General features: G+C 42.7%; 1 protein-coding gene across 8 annotated transcripts in view; it reads right to left on the bottom strand.

Moving 5' to 3' along the window:
- The window catches only part of EBF2 (EBF transcription factor 2), a 195,871-nt gene that overhangs the window by 39,688 nt on the left and 134,250 nt on the right, over positions 1–21,933 (bottom strand). For 4 of the 8 annotated variants that reach the window (XM_039250431.1, XM_039250435.1, XM_039250433.1 and 1 more), the window contains 3 exons: positions 17,977–18,058; positions 2,203–2,320; positions 575–705 (listed from right to left, as the gene is read on the bottom strand). In XM_039250431.1, coding sequence (XP_039106362.1) covers positions 575–705; positions 2,203–2,320; positions 17,977–18,058 — 331 coding nt within the window. Of the gene's footprint in view, positions 1–574; positions 706–2,083; positions 2,093–2,181; positions 2,321–17,976; positions 18,059–21,933 lie in introns of all 8 variants that reach the window. The other 4 variants (XM_039250434.1, XM_039250432.1, XM_039250428.1 and 1 more) reach the window with 2 other exon arrangements.

Raw genomic sequence — 21,933 nt, forward strand, 5'->3', positions numbered from 1 at the left:
ATTTCCATATCCAGCCTAGTGCTGTACTTGTCTTTTTGTAAGGTCTTGTTGGTTCTCCCATTATGACAGTAGAACATACCCACTTTAGAAAATTGGAAAAATATAAAGTAAAATATTAGCATTACGTAACCCAGAGAGATAGCCACTGGTAATCGTCGGTGTGTTTCCAGTACTTTTCTATGGATGCATAGATTTTATATCTGCAGACATTGTTATTGTGAATTTTTTTTCACTTAGCATTATAGCGTAAGTATGATCCCCTCTCCTGTGTCATTAGAACTTTTTCAAAATTAATTTTTAAGAATGGAATTTAATCACTCTATTATTCAATATTTAGGCTAGTCCTAATTTTTCACAATTATAAACAATGCACAATAAATATTTACCTTTTTAAGGGATTCATGCCTACAATAAATTGTGGTTTGCATGTCTTTTAATTCTTGGTGGCTTGCTCATAGTAGGTACTCAATAACATGCGATTACAGCATCGCTGCTGCTCCAGGGATTACACCTCCCTGAATGAAAACAATCTTTGGGCCAAGGGAAATCAGAGAAGCAAGTCGCCTTTGCCTACCTCACTCCATACAAGCATGGTCCCAAACACCACTTGGAGGCCATCAAAGAAGTTGTCTCCAATGATGATGACCATGGCTCCTCCTGTGGTCCAGCCTTCACTCGGACTAATGGCTTTGATGCATGGGGTGGCTTAGAAGATAGGAAAGGAAAAGTCAGGGCTGTCCTTTGATGATTGAAAATTAGAGTTTTGGGGATTGGCTGCTCTCGAAAGCTGTTGGTTATTTCAAGTTCAAGTTGAGCTTTGCTGACTTGCCATCATTCCCTAATTGGTTGCTGGTTTTCACCAGGTCATTAAAGCCTAATGAGTTGACCACTATGTATGAAAACGTGGAACACTTGGCTAATTGTGCAAAGGGTGTTTTCAAAACCCTGTTGTTTTTCCCCATATTTTTATAAGTTGATCACACTAGAAATGTGTAAATCCCTTTTCTCTCCCCACCTCCTCTGCCCCAAGATGTTAAGATTTACAAGGCCTGTTAATGTGCTAGTGAGAGGAGAAAGCAAAATCATAGTTGAGATTTTTTTCAGCTCTACCAAGAGACAATTTCTAATCAGTTTCCTAACTTTGTAGGAAGGATTTACCCCCCTTCTTCCATATGTTCAAGGCCTCTGGACTTTACATCCCAACAGGAACCCAATATGGTTTTCAGGCCATAACTAAAGTCAATCCATCACTCCGTTTCTAAAGTTGACAGGGTCAAAGGTGGAGGAGAACTTTGGCAGGACTCCAAAAACATGAGCCCCCTTTGAACAGCCAGTCAATCACATCCAATCAGTCAAAAGAAACTGGATGGGTTCCTAGTTCTGAACCCTGGGATTTTCTTCTCCCCTTTCAATGCCCACTGTGGGAGAATTAACACCACTCCAAATTCTTTACTGATTCAATCATTTTCTTTCAGTTCATTAATTCCTATTTAAATTGATACAAGACACATTTTAAGGGCCAAGCTGGGGTGGGGGCTGGTGGGCAGTATACAGCAAAACATCACACTAAAATAGTAGCCTAGGTTAGCCACTCACCCTCTATTACAAAACCACATTACCCCGACGACTTGGGGAGTGTGAAAGATGGAATTTACTTAGGTATTTGTCAGTTATCTTCCTTGATATGCTTTAATTTTTTGGACAACTTGAAGTTGAACAGTTACCAGTATTTCTAACGACTTTAGTGCACATGGAAAAACTACCCAGAGCAGATCATGATTCCTTCTTGTCCAAGCAAACAAAAATCAATTAGTGTCAATTTCATTCCACACATTGTTTTGTTTTGCCCACCGTCTGTTTAAGGGCACATCTGACACTTATTCATACATGTCTGGCACCGTAATGTTCCTGTTTAACCAAGATGTCCTGCCTATGTTTGCCTGAAATGCCCATCTAGCAAAAAAGAAAAACACAGAGCTGGATGGAGGAGACGGCGAGGCATGGGGGCGTGGGTATGGGCTGGGACTCATGTGGGGTTGCAACAGAACAGGCAGGCATCAGTGTTTACAACTTCATTTAAAACCCACATGATCTTGGGTACTTTCTCCACTCTGGCATAGACATAAATGTAACATTCAAGCCAGGACAATTGTGGAAATTGATTCGTGTGCTGTGCTCAGCCCAGATAGCCAGCAGCCCTACCTTCTGATGGGTCCAGCCTTCTTGCTCGCCGTCCATGCTTGGAGTTGTTATGAACAAACATGTTGTCAGAAACAGCCAGCACGTGTCCATCCACATTCACTGTTGTTGACAACACAACCTGCATGTTTTAAGTACAAGTGGGGTGGGGGTGGCATTAGTCGTACATAAAGTAGTAAAAGCCACAGCATGCTCTTCTGCCATACTTCTCTGTGGCTAATGAGAGACGGAACAGAATCTTGAGGGCAGGGCCATGCCCTCAGCATCTCAGCAGGCCATCCCCCCATACTTGGGCCAGAGTTTCCCGGAAAAAGAGGTCACCCTTCACCCACATGTTGTTACGTACTTGCATTCAAACCATGCCCAGGTGATGAAGTGGTGAAAGTGGCCATCGGCCTGCTGGTTCTTAAAAACCTCATTCTCAGGGGTGCCTGGGTGGCCCAGTCGGTTGAACATCCAACTCTTAATTTCAGCTCGAGTCTTGATCTCACGGTTCATGGGTTCGAACCCCCCTTAAGGCATGGACTGACAGCGTGGAGCCTACTTGAGATTCTCAGTCTCCCAATCTCCTTCTCTCTCTCTCTCTGCTCCTCCCTTGCTCACTTGCTCTCTTTCCCACTCTCTCAAAGTAAATAATAAACTTTTTAAAAAATATATAAATAAAAACCTCATTCTCTACCACAGGACTTGGACTGCCATTCCCAGCTGATCCTAGAGCTGTCGCCACACCAGGGAACCAATTGTGCGCGCGCAGAAGTGAAGATCTCAACACCAGTGGGGAGGTCATTTCTCCCAGCTTGGAGATGGGTTCTCCCACTTCTAGTGTGTGCTAACACAGTGCTGGGCACCAAGATGCCCCCTGAGGGGCACAGCATGAGAGCCACAGCAGGGATGCTCTGATGTTTGGTGAGGAGGTGAAGAAGCTGGAATTCAGTGTTGCAAATGTAGGACATTCAGGAAATCTAAGAGGGAAGGGAAGAGGGTGTGGCGTAGTGGAAGGGTATGGATTTGGAATGAGATAGAACTGAAACACCACACCTGCTGTTCCCCAGCCCTGTAGCCTGGGACAAATTACTTCACCTTTTCTCATTTCCATTTTCCTCATCATTAGAACATAAACAATAATGCCTATCTCAAGGGCTGAATAAACAGAGGAAGGATCAGATGAGATATTACATGTAAAGTGCTTAGCACAGGGCCTGGCATATGCCAAATTAGGATGGGGTCTCACCCTAATTGCCTCACCTCTGCCTTGTCTGACTTGTCAATAGGACAGGTGACATTACTCACTGAGCCCCTCCCATAGTGTAAGCTCTGGGGGAGCCTCTAGAAAAGCAGGCACACAGGCTGGGTACCAACGTTATGCCCCTACCCTTAAAGAGCTAACTCCCAGGCTGGAGAGATATGGCTAACACATAAAACCAGTAGCATACAAAATGAAACCAAGTAAGTTCTATGTGTGTGCTATAGATCAGGGGTGTAGGAGATGTTCGAGACAGAGATCAGTCAAGGCCAGAGCAGCTGGGAAAGCATAGCAGCCCCACCACCTACTTGACCCAGGAAGATGGGCCATGCTAGACATGAATCTATTTATCAGTTATGCATGCAATTTTTTTGAGAAAGTAACTTGTTATATACATATTCATGCATATGTATAGACCTCTTGAGGAAAGATGCTGAATAGGTACATAATGAGGAGTTGTATTTAAAAATGACTCTTCTGTCTACTCCCAAATTGAATTTGCTGATATTCTACTGGTAATTTTTCTGCCCACCCCTTCCTTCCTCATTAAATGAAGCAGGGGAGCAGGGACCCTGCCCCTGCCTTATCTCTAATGTGAAATAAGATTCATTAGATGGCACTAAAACTTTTCTACTATGAATAACTTCAAGCACACAAAATAAATAGAATAGTATAATGAATCCTTCCTTTTTTAAGTTTAAGTTTACATACATTGAAATGCACAAATCTTAGTTGCACAGCTTTGACAAATAGATACACGCAGGTAATTGACACCACATCAGGATAGAGAACATGTCCATCTCCCCAGAAAGCTATCTTGTGTTCCTTCTCAATCGGTCCTATTCATTACCTAAACCCCACCCAGAGAAACCCTCCTGAATTTTTTTTCACCTTAAATGAAGTTTTAGATGGTATTTTAATTTTTGTAATATGTATTTTAATCTAATATGGGTTCAAGAGAACCCCTATAAGCATGAGTCCACAAAATATTTCACCTAGCCTGATGCCATGGGCATAGCAGTAGCATACGGGAATTTTCCAGGGGCCTAAGTGGGCTTCAATCATTCATCCTAAAAGCTTTCACTGAGCTCCTGCTATATGTTGGGTATTATGTCAGACCCTGGAGATTCAAAAATGACAGAACGGGTTCCTAGTGTTTTTCCCACACTTCAGCTCCTCACTTGTCACAGGTATGGTGTCCCTGCTTCTCTGTGACATCAAAATAGACTTAAAGGAACCTTGATTGTCCTTCAGGAAATTATCATCAATAGCTCACAATTCAGGGATGCAGCCTTGTCTAGCTCTGAGTCTGTTTTCAATTGTGTCCATGTTAACTCCATGTTAACATGTTAGGAGTCTAGTGCAAGTCCTTCCAGAACGTTCCTATCGTATGGTGGGCACTGTAAGTTGTAGACGTCCGTCACTCTCTCACAGGTGCATGGAGGCACAAGTTCTTATCAGGGCAAGCACAAGATGGCATCATAGTCAAAGGAAGAGAGAAGCTAAGTCTCCTGCAATTGGGTTAGGATGAACATGAAGATAGAAAGCATTCACCTCTGCATATGCTCACCCTCTGAAAACCATAGGAGGAGGCGGAGAGAAAAAGAGGAATCGGACCACTTTTATAAATTATGTGTGTGAATGGATTTTCAATGACATGGCTGCCCTCTGTGGGAAAACCCGAAAACGAGAGGGTGCTTCTGGCTTTAATTGCTAATGAGCTGTCCTAGGCACACTGAGGGGACCCCCAGCCTGTCTGAGGATTATGTGGATAGAAAGAGCATTCTCCCTGAGACCACGTTAATTCATTCCACAAGCTTCTTGTCATACTGTACTTTAATGTGCCTCATGCATTCCTGTTGCAAATTCTGGAGCTTTCTCCAGCCAGCTGATTTCATCATTGTCCATTTGGGTGGAGTGAGATTCGGTTCCAAAGTGAACATTTCCCGAATGACATACCCTGATGGTTCAGATGCACTTCATTATTTTCTATTAACAATGGAAATAAATTTTAATCTCTTGCTGGCTAGCGCTGGCCTCTCATGACAGCAAGGGAATTAACCTGAATTATTTCAGTGTCTGCAAAATTTATTACAAGATTTTAAATTATGTCCAAATGTATGTGCGTGTGTGTGTATATATAGATACAAGGCAAGTTCCCATTTTTAATACTCCAACTATCTTAGACTCTGAGGCATCTAGAAGGGTCTGTCAATTAAATGGACTTGGCGAAATGTAGAGGATTTAATGGGCAAAGTCCACCACGTGAAACCAGACATGCTTGCTTGCTGTTCTCATACGTGTAAACACACACCAATATTGACTTTTACGTACATTCGCTGTACCCCTGGAAGCAAGTGAGCTGCATTATGGAGGTGAAGATACGCTTGGTACATTCAAAGCTTCATATTTAACTTCCTTCCCTGTGTTCTGATGAACGATGACAACACCGATATTATTCTATTCAGACAAGTTAAAGTTTCTGAATGTTTGGGGACTAAAGGAAGTGGAATGTGCATTCCAGCATCGCCCCACTCCCAGGCCTTCCCCTTCCACAAGCCAACTTCTTTCCCCTAGTGAGTATTTCCTGGGTCACAAAGGCTGACCTTTTCCATCTGGAATCAATCAGTCAACCCCTGACAACTTCCTGAAACACCTCACTCCATTTCCTGTTCTCTCCCCCTTCTCTCTTTTCCCCTGGTTAGCTTCACTCTTCAAAACTGCAGGCCACAGCAGCTTAATGTTAGAGGGTCAGACACAGTTAGACTCCAAAACACTACACAAGGACACCTTTGACCTTCAAAAATCTTTACATCTTAGCTAAACAAATCAAGGTCAACATTTCTTACCATTACCTTGTTAACTATTTGTATGCATCTTTGCCAACGATCTTCTGATCATATAACCATCAATACTACTTGTTCTCTCAAGCTCCTAAACTGATCTGTTTGGGAAGGAGCAAATGTCATATTGACAAAGGGTAACATTCGGAGGTAGGTGAAACTAAAAATCATGGGTATTAAAGCAAACATGGGGAGACTATGGCCAACAAAAGAGCTTCTATGTCTCATCAGAATCTTCTATCATCTAAACCTGATACCTTGTCTTTTCTGAAGCTGTCAGGCTCTCTTGGCACTCCCACTCTGCTGGCACAGCCTGAAAAAATGCCAATTAGGAATACAGATGTCCATAATTTGTGTGAGATGGACCCCCGGTTTTTGCCGCTGACACTGTGACAGGTTTCATTTGTTTCTCATAGTCGGAGCTCAAAGCTCTGAAAGGAAAGCCTGCACATCTGAAACCCAAGCTACTGTAAATTACAGCTCTCCTCGACTGAAGCATTTCAGTTCAACACCAAAGCAAAAGCCTCTTGTGTTCATACAAATATTATTTATGACATGGTACTTGTAAGACAAGGTTCCAAGAAAGAGAAGCAGGGATCTGCTGAAATTGCTTGCATTAAAAAAAATTTTTTTAAACATTTATTTATTTTTGAGAGAGAGAGAGAGAGAGAGAGACAGAATGCAAGCAGGGGAGGGGCAGAGAGAGGTGACACAGAATCTGAAGTGGGCTCCAGGCTCTGAGTCATCAGCACAGAGCCCAGTGCAGGGCTCAAACCCATGGACCGCAAGATCATGACTTGAGACAAAATTGGATGCGTAACTGACTGAGCACCCAGGTGCCCCAAAATTGCTTGCATTTTTTAAGTGAAGGTAGCTTTTCACTTCTTGCAATTCCTTATGTTGCATCGTGTGATCTCTAATTTTCAGTGAAGTCAGATCAATGCACAGACTGGAGAGTCTGTGTGTACTCCATTCTGAATCACCCAATTAAATGACAGTTTTAGCTACATGAATAAAAAGTCTGTATTTCCCCTTGAAAAGTGCCAGAGAGTTGTAAGAACAAAATCTACAATGGTTTTAGCAATCTGCTGAAAGTACTCAAGAAAACTGATTGGCTTCCTCAAATTATATTTTTCTTCTCATTATCCAAAAGTACTCCCACGTCTCTCATTCTAATAATTTATACAAAGCAGGAGCTGAGTTGTAAAGAGCTCTTTCCTGCCTATACAAGGCCATGGTGGGAGTAACCCTTTAGGTGGGCACATCGCATAACCAATTTTCCACTAGAGGAATGATCCCTTTGCTATCAGAATGATAGCATGTAGCATGGGAACCTTTACCAACCTGACTTATTCCCACGGCCTTGGGGTATTTTTTATGTCTCACTCAATTGTCTTTGGCTTTTTGGAACATAGCACTTTTGGTCTTCTTTTTACCATCTCTTCTTCTCAAAGCTATCACTGTATGACTTGGTTGAGTTGCTTAAGTCAGAGGAATGACCAGCTTGGATTCCACACCCAGCCAGCCTTTCTCAGCTTACACCCAGGCATTCCTACAAAGACCCTAAGTCTCACACAGGACAGTAAAGGAAAAAGAGAAGTCAAAATGAAAAATATATGGAATGGCTACATGATCTGGTCTTTGAAACAGACGAGAATCCTAGTGCCCTTTGTCACCGGAGAATAATTACGTTGGTTAGAAACCTCCCCATATGGATCAGAGGTCCTGCTTTGAAAACACACCAAATTCTACCATTAGTGAGACACATTCCCCCTCCATTTCAATGAGGGTCATGCACCTCCTAGCTGAGCATGGGGCCTTTGGTAGTTTAATCTCAGTAAAGCTATGATACATAGCATTTATAGCACACTCAAGGTGGAAGGCTCTCTGATACCTACTCACAAACATGCGTCCACCAAGCTACATAAAATGGTCTTGAAAATTCCTGTTATTTTGCCAAGTATGGAAAAAAATTCTTTATGACATTTTACATCTGGAAATGGAATTAAATTCATGATGTGCTTTTCCCTTATAACTGTTCAGTTGCTATATATGTTATTTCAGCTTTCCCAAAGCGTAACTATTATGTGGGATTTTATTTTCCACCTGTGGTAGGAGGAAAGAGACATAGAGACCATTAAAGGGACAGAGAAAATCAAGACAGACTTCTGGTTGTGGTAGGCGACCAAGTCTAGAGTCCATAGTATGAGAAAAAATACTCCACTGGTGTTTTTATACATTGGCTAATTCTCACATTCGACAAGGGAACTCTGATGAAAGAGTTTCATCTCAGCCTCCATTAATTCAACCCAGGCTAACAGCAAACAATTGGCTACTGCAAATTGTTTCTCCCTACCACTTTATTCTTGGCACACATCGTATTTTCAAACCAGATTTAAAGCCCAGATTCTTCTTTGTTACTAGACTCCAGGGTCTACAAAACTACCTTTAAACACCTACCCCACAAGTATGGATTTTGTCATCTTTTTTTTTTTTTAAAGGAATTCCCAGAATTCTTAGCAATTGCTGTTGTTTCGTATTCCCTAAGGCTAAATTTTCTGTTCGGTTAAGAATCAAGTGCCAAATGAGAGAACACATAGTTGATTGCTGTTGAGACAGATGTGGGGCATTGCGGGACCACTTGCATGAAAGGCGACACAACTCCTGAGAAGACACTTTCTTCAGTAAGAAGACAAACCTATGCTTCAAGCAGTCAATGGTAGTTTTTGGCACTCTCAGTGACATTTCCAGTGACACTCCACAGCTAGATGCAATGGCGACTTACAGAAAACATTGTCACAACTTCAAGGAGCTTACCAGGTAGTTGATGAAGCATAATAAACACTATGCATAATCAGAAAAGATTACTATATAGCAATGCATCACTGAGGACTATATTGGATGGCCATTGTATGCTCTAGGAGTCTAAAGGGGAGAAAAATTAACCTGAAGGCAGTAACCAACATTTTCATCAAGGAAATTAAATTTGAGATAGGCTTGAAGAGCTGAAGAAGTTTGGTTACATGACGTGAGGTTACTGAACTCATTATTCTGGCACTTAAAAAATACATAATGGGTATAAGTGCAGTAGTATACCAAAGACAGTTTCTGCTGGCATATTTTGTAAATTTGGCTTGGGATGGCCATTTTTTAGAGCTTTTTTTTTTTTAAAGAGTTTAATATGTACAAAAATCAAGTGGCAATATTTTTAAACCCGCCTTTTGTGTCATCAGAGAGCCTGCTTTACAACTAAACTTCCCCCATCTCAGAGGTCATGGACACTTGCTACATCCATCTGATCTCATTTTATTCCATCAAACCCATCGCTTTTCCCATCTAAAACATATAGCAAGTGGGATGGTTATGGTCAAGGGCAGTATTTTACTAGCAAATATTTTGAGAGCCACCAGGGAACCTTAACATATTTGATGCAGTTCTTGATTCGGTTGGGCCATTCTCTTCCACCAAACTCTGCCCTCTGGGGACCTTGTGAATCACCTGTCGTTCGTCACAAAGCAGGAGCATAAGCAGCTTAAAATCTATGCAGTATTATTGCAAAACTGAAAAGGCCTTGCTTTCCAGGAAGTTCTGCAACTCATTGCTCTGGAATGCGTTCAGAGGTAGGTTTTGGTGCTCAAATTTGAGTCTCCTGAAATATTTGAGCATTTAAGCTTTGTTTCCACTTAACTGAAATCTGACAAGTTACACAGGGAGCTACTTGCTATCACTTCTCTCCCTTTTCTCCCACAAATAATTCAAAACACATTCCCTAGGGGGTTAGTCAAACGTTTTATCCACCTGATTCCTGTCCGCATTCGAGACGCCAAAGGTTCGTGCGTTGGGGGTGGAGGAAGGGTATCCCACCAAACAGAGAAAGGCTGGAAGTGACCCACAGAAAGCCTTCCCCATGCTTAAAGCACTAGACTGAGGGAAATATCCTTCAGGCCCTTGAAGGGTTTTCTCTGACTCCAAAGAGATAATTATTCTTTCTTGGACTCTCTGGTTTGTTTTACCACCAGATAATGGACTCACCTGTTGATTAGAGAGGCCATAAGTCAAGTGAGTTTCATTATGGGCTTTAAACTGGCTGCTCGGTAGCACAGAACCTTCCAATGGTGCATGAGATCACAGAACAGCTGGAGGAGCTCTCGAATTGAAAGATTTGAACTGAAGAAACCTGCAGGCAGCTGGAGCTGTATTAAATTTTTACCATTTGGAGTTCATTTAAACTCTCGTTTCCCTCTTCAGTGGGTGTGAGAGAAACATTCAACATTTTTTTATTTAAGGAAAATAGATGGTGGTGCCGTTAAAAAGTTTTATATAAGAACCGGGGGTTTGAGAAATCGTAAGGGTTTGTTGGATGGATCTTGGCCCTGTTCCAAGACATGAGCAGCCTGCCCTTTGCTCTTGCATTGTTTAGTCACACGGACTAGTGGCTGACGCCCAGCTGTGGGGGCTGGGTGTCTCTGTCATCCACATCAATTTCTCCGTTGTTCCTGTGCAATAACCACTGCATCCAACCCTAGGCCTCTCACATCATCCAGCTACCACAGTGATGCCAATCAGGGCTTACATGGCCTCACTTCTTTTCTTCATTCTGATGGAGGAGACCTTTGTGTCTTTCATGCCCTTCTCCCCACACCTCTTCCTCCCAGGTCTGGCAGACCTGTTACATGTGTCCTCACAAGGCACAGCCCTTTCTCTCACCCCCTCTATGTGCCCCTCAGAGTCCCCTTCTGGCAGACCCATCTTGTGTGAAGAACCCTATAAACAAACAGGTGTCAACTCAGCACTGATATCCTTCCCAATCTGGCTCCAAGAGGACTTTCCTTTCATTAGAAATGTATGCTTGGGCCCTTCCATATATTTTGACCATTTATCTGTTGAGGCAACAGATGGTGAGACCTGTCTGTATATATTTCTCAGTGCTCCCCCTAGAATAAGTGTATACAAAATTATCATTTTGGTGGCTCTAATCCAAAACTGGAATAATTTAGGGTTGAATCTGAGACATACAAGAGTCACTCAGAAAAGTTTGGCAAATGACACTAATAGCCTTTACCCAAACTACATGAAGGCTCTAAGTTTAAATGAAGAAAATGGTTTCAAATTATTCTAGAGTGAGAGATATCTCAAGTACATGCTACTAACTTCAGAATGACAAACGGACAAGTTGGTGCCATCTATATGAAGGAAAATGCCACAGCCCTTTACAGTGATCATCCTGTTTAAAACTGACTCCTTTTTAAAAAAAATAATAAATTTTTAATTTATCTATTGAGAGAGGCAGAGAGAGAGAACACGAGCAGGGGAGGGGCAGAGAGAGGAGAGAGAGAATCCCAAGCAGGCTCTGTGCTATCAGTGCAGAGCTCAACCCAGGACTCCATCTCACAAACTGTGAGATCATGACCCAAGAAGAAATCCAGAGTCGGACACTTAACTGACTGAGCCACCCAGGTGTCCCAAAACAGAGAGGCAAGGGGAAATCATGGCATCCAGGCCTTTAAGCTTCCCAATAGCAAATAAGTAAGTGATCTCCTGACATTATTGTCCTCTTATAGCTGATGCTGTAAAAAACTTTGAAAACTATGCGGAAGGGCATCCCCACTTACTACTATTATAATGGCAGATATCACTTAGTTCTACCTCAGCTGTCCTTGACCACATCACTGAGTTCTGACACTCAACACAAAGACAACTGGCCTTGTGCTGGACCCTGTGCTTCCCAGCAGGTCACTTGAAGACCGCAGGGAAGCAGAGCTAAGCTATGTAAATCACTCATTTCTCATATTTTTGCTATCTCCCCACTGCGAGGTAAGTCCCTCAAGGGCAGGGAATTGTATCTGTTTTGCTTGTTGATGTACCTCTAGCACCTAGGATAGTTCCTGGCACAGAGAATTTCCTCAACAATACTGGCTGGGGGAACGAATGAATGAACGAGTGCATCTATGTTTTCACTGTGACTTGGAGCAGACCCAAACGGCCTCTCTATGAGAATGAGTTGGCAACAATTGCTCTGATTGTTATCAACTTCCAAGTTTTCAAATCTGAATGGGGGAAATGGCAACATGTTTGACTTCTCCTTGTCTTGGCTTGATTTTCTTCTGGATTTTCCAACTGCCTGCTCTCTGCCCACAATGCAGCGAAATAAAGGATGGGGTTCATTATGTCTAGCTGGCCTGTCAGCTTAAACTAGACATAAATTTTTTTTCATTTCCTTCACTGAGCTGTTAATCTGGCTGTTTCACCTAATTGTTCCATTTCAAGAAGGGCAGAAATGATTTTCTGCATGTCTGGTCCATGGATTCAGATATGTTGGGGACCAGAGAAATCTTTGCTTTTTTCCCTTTCTTCCTTCTCCCTCGTAACAATGTATCTAATAATGTATCGAGTTCTGCAGAGTGGCTGGTTTTGTGATAGGCATTGGGGAGAAACACAAAAATTAAGAAAACATATCAGCTATCCTCAAGCAGCACTCTCTCAGACAAATAATGGCCAGTGTGATCAGTGGTGTAGTAGAAGTGTGTTGAGAATGGTATGATGGCACAGAAGAAGGGGCCAACAGAAGTTTGTCAGGTCAGGAAGAGTCAGAAAATGCCTCAGAAAGGAGGTGACACTCAGGTGTAGTCTTTTCTTTTTTATTTTTTTTAAATGTTCATTTATGTTTGAGAGAGAGACAGAGACAGAGAGTGAGCCAGGGAGGGACAGAAAGAGAGGGAGACACAGAACCTGAAGCAGGCTCCCGGGCTCTGAGCTAGCTGTCAGCCCAGAGCCCAACACGGGGCTCAAACTCACGAACTACAAGATCATGACCTGAACCGAAGTCAGAAGCTTAACTGACTGAGCCACCCAGGCACCCCAGGTAGAGTCTTGAAGCATGAGTAGAAGTCACAAATGAGAGAGAGGTGAAGGGTTCTCAGCAGAAGGATGAATGTGTAGAAAGGTTCCAAGTAATATTACATGTAACAGAAACCAGTGAGGGGTGCCTAGTGAGTGGTGAGTATCTGGAAACATCAGGAGACATGCATGAGAAGAGCACTGCCTGGTGTATCTATGAAGATACTTACTAATCAGCCATGCCTTTTAAACCCTAGCTTTTGTCTAGATAGTTATATCTGAAACAGAGGAGTGACAGGTTTTCAAAGATAACTTTGGCAGTAGGGCTGAGGGTGGACTAGACAAGGAAGGAGTAGAAGCAGGGACCTATTGCAGTTGTTTTCGGGAGGAGAGACAGATTTAACAGATACTATTGAACTCCAGTATAGGTGGAGGAAGCGATACTTCAACAGTGAATGAGGCAGGCACGGATCCAGAGAGGAAGTATTGAGTTCTGCTGTGAACATGTGTTCATTAATAACACAAGAGAAGATGCCCAGGAGGAAGGTAGAATGGTATTTCTGCAGCTCCAGGGAAGGGTGAGGTCTGAGGATAGGGATCCCGGGGTCACCTGGGAACAGATGGCATTTATAAGAGAATGGGAACACCATGAGGGAATTCCCAAGTGGACAGGTCCTCTCTGTAAGGCTTAAATTACATGGACAATGCCTATTTGGTAGATGAATTTCATTTCTTTAGATCAGGGGTTCATGGAACCCTAAGAGACATTTCAAGAGGTCCGGCAACACCTGATATTTTAAGTAAAGCTTGGTTTAAATGTGGCTTTTGGTGGGGAAACTACAGCCCTTACCAAATTCTCAAAAGGGTGTGAGCCAAAAAAGGATTAAAACCTACTGTGTTTTGATAAATAGACATACGTATTTATAAACGTCCAAGATATTCAGGACTTGAACTGAATTAAAGAAAGGTTTGTTTTAGGTCAGAAAACTAATGTAATATAATGGTTTTGTTCTCTTGTGGTCATTTTCGGAAAAAGAATTCAGTTCAGCCAGTGTTTTAGAGACAGGGGAAAGAAGAGGGATGAGACAGGAAAGGGAGTTTGGTTGGCATCATGGTTTGGTAAGAAAAGATTCATGTTTTTATTCTGTTCAGATAAAATTCCCACAAAAGAAAGCTTCAGATTAAATATGTTTGATCGATCACTTAACTAAGTGGAAAAATGAAGTAATTGTCTATGCGGTTTAAAAGTGTTACCTTCGTCATTCTGAATAAGATGTGTATTTCAGAAATTCCTAAGTCACCATTCCTTCAGAACACTCCCCCAACCATGATTACCTACAATCACTTTTTGGTTCCATAGTTTGAGCTTGACACTAGTCTCCCACTTGGCCATGATAGCACATAGTCAAGGCTTTTCTCCATGACAAGAGCATTCATTGAAGATTATACTCTTAATAGAATCTGAGCATAGTATAAAAATTTCTTTTTTGCATCAAAGAGCACTATCAAGAAAGAGAAAAAACAATGATGGAATGAGAAAAAATATTTGCAAATCAACTACCTCATAAATGGTCAAAGGATGTGGAATGGACATTTCTCCAAAGAAGATATACAGACGGTCAATATGCACATGAAAAAATGCTCCACACCATTAGTCATTGGGGAAAGACAAATCAAAACCACAGTTAAATACCACGTCACCCTCATAGGATGGCCAGAATTAAAAAAGGAAAAAGAAAAAGAAACAATAAACAAGCAAAACCCAGAAGATAATAAGTGTTGGCAAAGAGATGAGGAAATTGGAACGTTTGTATATTACTGGTGGGAATGTAAAAATGATGTCGCTGTTGTGGAAAACAGTTTGGCAGCTCCTCAAAGAACTAAAGATAGAGTTAACATATGACTCAGAAATTCTACTCTTAGGTATATACTCAAGAGAGCTGAAAACATATGTTCACACATGAAAAAACTTGTACACAAATGTTCATAGCAGCACTATTTATAAAAGCCTAAAAGTAGATGGGGCGCCTGGGTGGCTTAGTCGGTTAAGCGGCCGGCTTTGGCTCAGGTCATGATCTCAGGGTTTGTGGGTTCAAGCCCCACGTCGGGCTCTGTGCTGACTGCCAGCTCGGAGCCTGGAGCCTGTCTTCAAATTCTGTGTCTTCCTCTCCCTCTGACCCTCCCCTGCTCATGCTGTCTCTCTCTCTCTCCTAGAAATAAATAAAAATAGTAAAAAAAAAAAAAAAAAAGCCTAAAAGTAGAAACAACCCAAGTGTCCGTCAATGGACGGATAAACAAAATGTACATTTCCACAATAGAATATTATTTAGCCATTAAAAGGAATGAAGGCCTGTCACAGGCTACAGCATAGATGAACTTGAAAACATTATGCTAAGGGAAAAGGAGCCAGACACAAAAGGCCATGTATTGTATGATTCCAAAATGTCCCAAAGAGAAAAATCCACAGAGACAGAAAGTGGATTCATGGTTGCCAGTGAGTGGAGAGAAAAGAGAATTGGGAAGTATGGGGTTTCACTTGGGGGTGATGAATGTTCTGGAATTGTATTGTGGTGATGGTTGCACAACACTGTGAATATACTAAATGCCACTGAATTGCACAATGTAAAATGGTTAAAATGATGAATGATGTTCCCTCTGGGGCACCTGGGTGGCTCAGTCAGTTAAGCATCCAGCTCTTGGTTTCGGCTCAGGTCATGATCTCACAGCTCATGAGTTCAAGCCCCACATCAGGCTCCACACTGAGAGTGCAGAGCCCGCTTGGAGTTCTTTCTCTCTCTCTGATCCTTCCTTGCTCATGCTCACTCTCTCTCTCTCAAATAAACTTTTAAAAAAATGATGAATGATATGTTCTCTGAATTTTATCTCAATAAAAAAACACAAAAGAAAACTGCTGATTGACTTTAGCTCTACCCCCAAAATAAGACAATTAGAATCCACAAGCTTAAAAAAATTCCTTTTCGTTCTTTGCAGAAGTTAAATATTTTCACATTGGATGTGAATTCGCCATCATTCTGAGATCAACAATATTTATTCTCACGCTGTGGAAAGCTGAGGCACATTGAAATCCTCACTTAGCAAATAACCGAAGAAGTATAGGAAATATGAGCATGCATTTGCTTAGTGGATACGTTTCCAAAATTTGAGAAAAATAAAGACAAGGCTTTCTATTAAAAGCCTCTCTCACATTTATAAGAGCATCCTCAAATGTAAAACTCTCTGAAGGTGATGGTGGAGAACAGAGGCAGAGGAAGGCAAACAGCCAATCTCTCTTCCTTACCTCTGTTTCATGGGGAAGTGAAAGCCAAGGTCATTGTGGTCATCGAGGTGCTTTGGAATTCTTTTGAATCTCAAACACTTTCAGACTGACATGGTTTACTACTGCATTTGGGACATGGGATACCATAAACTTCCACCCTGTACAACCCTCCTGTCTGGTCCCCAGGAAAGCTCATTTTATTCCTATTTGTCCTCACAGCACACAGCAGGGCAAAAAAATTATGCGATGGAGAGGAAAAAGGCTGGTAATAGCGTTAAATAATTAACAAAAAATGAGCCAGCGCCAGGAAGAGAGTTTGATGGCCATCACATGGTGAAAAAAAGACAAGATTTTTTTTTTTTTTTTTTTTTTTTTTGCCAAGTAGCTCTCTCACCCTGTGTGTGCACCCATCTCCCCCTGTTAACTCTTTAATGACTCTGTTCCTAAACCCGAGAAGCTCTCTGAGCTGCGGCCGAGAGCAGCGACATTATCAGAGCGATCCTGCGTAAAACGAATACATGCAGCCCCTTGCTCAGAAGTGATTATAATTTTTCAAAAAGTCAACAGCCAAGCGCACACCTAGCTGCTGTACACAGTGCAAATCCACGGTCTGGTGGAAGGGGGCTGGGCAGCCAGACGCTCCCGGTTCCCAGTTCCACAACATCCTTTCTGTGAGTAGAGGCAAGTCACTATGGCCCTAGAACCTCACTTTCCTCCCCCAACCTGTGAGTTTAATAACCCCTATCCCTTCCATTTCTGCCAGAGGTTTTTTTTTTGTTTTTTTTTTTTATGTCCCAAGCTTGAATGCTATTGTCTAATGTGTTTTCCATTTCTCCATGGGGAAGGCAGCGCTGTCTATTCCAACGGGGTATGAATGGCAGGAAAGCCTTTTGGTGGATTAAATATGGGTCCTTCAAAGATTAAGGAAGGGGGCCGAGGGGGGCTGCACTTCCTCTCATCTCCAAGCTGACACACTTTGCCTCTCTCTGTGTTTTTATTAGCTCCCGTCCTCAGTACATCAGTGGCAAGGGTGATGAAACCGGTGGCAGATGTAACTGCCAGGCAGCTGGGTCACTGCCCCGTGGGTCTTGTTGTCATGCCGCGATCTTAAAGTGACCACGGCTCTTCAGGCTGCTGCTTTCCCAAAGGCTGCGAGAGAGACCACTGAATAGTTAATCGGTGGGAAAGGAAGGGAAGAGGCTGTTGCTTGCAGAAAGCATAGAGAAGCCGCTTTGAAAAATCCCAAGGTGGCCGAGTATCAAGAACACGGTTCCTGCTGTGGGCAGCTGTGTGTGCGAAGGGCAGCCCGAGGGCTTAAAATCAAATCTCCAGCACGGGTTGGTGCCCCTCCCCTGGGGCCTTGGCAATCGGGCCTAAACACTACAAAATGAAGAAACCCTCAATGCTGCGGGATGAGGGTTATCATTTAGAGTTATTTTTATTGTTAGCAGCATTGGCGAATAATGTTTTCTAAGGCAGGAAGAAGAGAGAGAGAGAGAGAGAGAGAAGGAAGAAAGTGCTAAAGAGGGGGAAAACAGGATGACTTATTTAACAGGAAAGCACCACAGGCCCCTTACCTGAAACCTTCTCATGTCCCTCGGGTTTCCTGCTGTTTTCAAACAATTCTGATTGCACTTGAGGAAAAATTTTAGAAAGAATCTGTGAAGAGAAAGCAACGTGTTACCTTTTGTGTTACCCTTTGGAGTAAACAGTTTTTAAGAGGAAATAGATCTGCATTAAATGAGATTTGATTGGAAGGCGATTGTGTTTCAAGGTCTGGGGAATTTCAGCCAGCCCGGCCTGGGAAGGAACACCTCGCCCAGACCCACTGCGATTTGCAAATTTGGAGGTTTGCAATCACACGCCTGTTCTGTCACCCGTTGAGGACAGAGAGGGGGCTCCGGGTTATACACACGCTGCACGCCCCCTGTCCCCACCCTGAGTTGCAAGGACAGTCTGTCTCCCAAAAATAAGGCAAAAATAAGGCGTCCAAGGAAGTAGTGACTCCTGCCAGGCAAAAAATGGCATGACTTCACCCAGAATCCCAGGGTTCCTCATGCGTGTGGCTCTCCGCTGGCCACACACATCTTCATGCTCACACACTTCACATGAATCCCCCCACCCACAAAAGGGCCCCCGATATTTTTAACCAACGTATATAAAATCAGAAAACGGTAAGTTGCCATCCAAAGGCAGACCAGATCTGTGCGGGAATACACGGGGGCTTTTATGATTAATAACAAGTGTGAATGTCCTCTCGGACCATCTGTAGATTGTCCAGAAAAATACAAAGGCACAGCATAATGGTCTGAGGTTATCATTCATAAGGCACATTTTAAAGCCCAGAGTCTTTGAAATAAACTATCTGTGCAGTTTTAAAATTGGGCACCTTTAATCAGACAAGGACATGGAACAAGAAGAAGGGCAGGGGTGGCCTTTTCAGCCATTTCCCTATTTAATGTTTTGGATTTTGTTTCAAAACACAATAAGTTTCTCATTTATTTCACTTGCAGAGTCCTTTTCCTTAAAAAAAAAAAAAAAAAAAAAAATCCAGCTTTTGCAGTGTTAAAGTCCCAGGTGAGCTAGGCCTACTTCCCTTTCTGTTACTATGACAACGAAATTTTACCGCAGTCCCAAAGTCCCTCCAGAACTCTCACATCCATGCCTTGAATTAGAACTTTAAAGGAAAAGATATACATTTTTTCCCCAGGATTTACCAACAAAAATAAGTAGAAATCAACAATGCTTCCAAAAATTCTATTTTAAAGCAATGGCTGGTGAGATGCTCTTAAAGTGACCTTCTGTCTATTTTTGTTTTTTTTTTTTTGAAAGAATCACACAAAAGAATTAGAGAGCTCTCCAGTTAATTGTAGGTAGCACTTAAAGAAAAAAAATTATAACCCTGATGGAAAGATAAACTGCACATGATAAAGGAGGAGAGAGTGGAATTGCATTCTTCACAGTATTCTCTGTATCGGAGGCTCTTTTACTCTAAATTTGCTAAAAATATTTGGCCAAGTGCTCCTGACCCCTATCTATGAATAAGGTGGGGTGTGAATTTGGAAATCACAGCTAAAATTTTTTTCATTATGTTATAACATCTGCTTTTCACTTCTCTCTTTTAATCTTTGCTGGGGCGGTGGGGGGGCAGTTGGGGGGGATAAGGCATTGCTTCCTGTGCCAGGAAGGTATCCAAGGTCTTTAGCTGGGTACCCCTGGAATGACAGGGCAGAGAAAATGCTCTGCACTGCTTTTTTATTTTTTGTCCCTTGCCCCTCACTGCTTTGTGCAGCATTCAAATTCACAACCTGCCTTTGCTTCCTAAAATGCAGAGAAATGTCTGCCCGCAGCAATCGGAGACTGAACAGAATTCAAACATTTTATTTTTGTGAGGGGAAACATTCCTCCATTTGAACATCCACCGCAGAGGCTGCTACCGCCACTCTCAACTCACAGAGATGTTCTCACGATAAAACTTGCTTTTCTCACATGAGTCTCCTTTCAAACAATAGCTCCTACTCTCTCACCACATTTGCCCTCCCACCATGGGTGATTTATACCGTTTTCCTCTCCTAAAACCGAATCAATGCTTTTTCTTACCAAGTACTTGATTTTTGGAAAGTTTTGCTTCAGCTGAGCCCCTTATAATGCACTCTCTGTGCATTAGACGTTCCCTTACCTGCCCTACCCTCTCCCTGAAATGCATCTGGTGAAGACACTAATGTTCGCGAAGGCATTATTATACGCATGGTGTGGGAGGTGGAAAAGTGCAAAAGAAACAAATGCTTACGTGAAATCACATTGATTGGGGGAAACAAGGAGCCTGCCGAAAGGCTCAATTCATTTTCAATTAGGACCCTTATCGGTTCTTTGGATGGAAAGTTTTGACTCTTTTGCTGGCCTGGGATTGGAGCTTGTAACCTAGGCAGCCCACTGCACAGTAGGGATATAACCTTCTGCTCACAAAGGGGAAGTGAGACGAGGGAGGGGTAAGTCAAATGCGGAGGGAGAGAGAAAATTCTCTTAGGCTGTACAGTACTTTCTAAAAGAAGACACCGCTACTTCTAAATGGCTAGCTCCAGAAATCATGACCTGGATAGTTTATACATGAACTATAAATTAATTTAAAGGAATTCTGGGGTTTACTGATCTGATTTTTTTCTCTTCCTTTCACTGCTGTCTTCCGCCTCCCTCGCCCACACCCTCTCTACCCACCATGCTCAGGGGCTTGCTACAGAGCCCTCTACTAACTATACCATCCATTAACCACAGGGTGACTTGCAGGGAACAAATCCCCTGGGTCTGGATCTCTCCGAAGCCAGAGCTGCCTGGAAAATGTCAGCACTCTGCACTCAGAAATGGGAAACCAAAATGAATTACAAGATTCAGACCAAATGTGCAGATTCTCATCAGGATGGATGTTATTTCCACTTTCTCCAAACAACGTTGCCTACATAAATATCATAAGCACTCAGCATAGTACCCTTTGCAGGGCTTCTGATCTCACTCCTTAGGAGTCAACTTGGACAACTACAGGATTACCCTTGCTTTATAGATACACAGAGGTGGGATCAAAATGTGAACTCAAACCATCGGATTTCCACCTGGTTCCTAGGTGAGCTGAAGCAATATAATGGACCAAAAGGCATTCCTTCACTCTGCAAATATATATTAAATGCTGACAGGATTCTAGTCTTGACCCACTACCAACCAGCTATGTAACCAAGTTACCTCACTTCTCTGGGCCTCAGTTTCCTCCACTGGGTCTGACTGGATGATCTCTAGGGCTGTCCCAACATTAGCGTTCTATGATCGCAATGTCAAATGTGTAGAGTTGAGAGCCCTCCAGAAATGTCTACACTGATAGAAGAAACCATTGTAGACCAAAAGACCCTGATTTACTGAAGTCCAAGTGGGATGTTTGCAGGGTTTTCTGAGAGATAGGTCAACCCACTGATCTGACATTGTGGGGGGTGGGGGGAAAGGCAGGACAGCTGATGGATGGAAAGTGAGGCATCTTAGGTGATGCCTTGGTCAGAGCAGGCAGTACCCTGGGGCTTGGCACGCAAACTGCTGAGCGTCCGTTTTCTTAAGATCCCTTCTACGTGCTTCTGAGGCAGGAGAAGGTGGCTCAGGAACATCACAGGCCAGAGCCACCTCTGTCCCTGCTCACCATTCTGTGTTGGACCAGCAGCTGAAGGGTTTGGGGATCACAGAGGGGAGGGAAAGAAAGTTTGTCTCCTCTGTGCTACGCCTGAGCTGGGTGCTTCACACACAATGCATCATTGTTTTCTTACAACTTTATGACTGATGAATCATCTCACAGCTGTGAAGAACAAAGGTATCATATTTTTAAGACACTTGCCCAAGATCACACAGCTTCTAAGTGGCAAAAACAAGGACTTGAACATGGATCTTTCTCACGGCATGTTCCATCTGGCATTCTATGTTTCCTGAACCGATTGGATTATAGTGATGCTTGTACAGCTCTGTGAATAGATTAAAAGCCGTGGAACTATACACTTTAAATGGGT

This window comes from Hyaena hyaena, unplaced genomic scaffold (assembly GCF_003009895.1).
Source record: "Hyaena hyaena isolate Hyena2069 unplaced genomic scaffold, ASM300989v1 scaffold_370, whole genome shotgun sequence".
Lineage (NCBI taxonomy): Eukaryota > Metazoa > Chordata > Mammalia > Carnivora > Hyaenidae > Hyaena > Hyaena hyaena.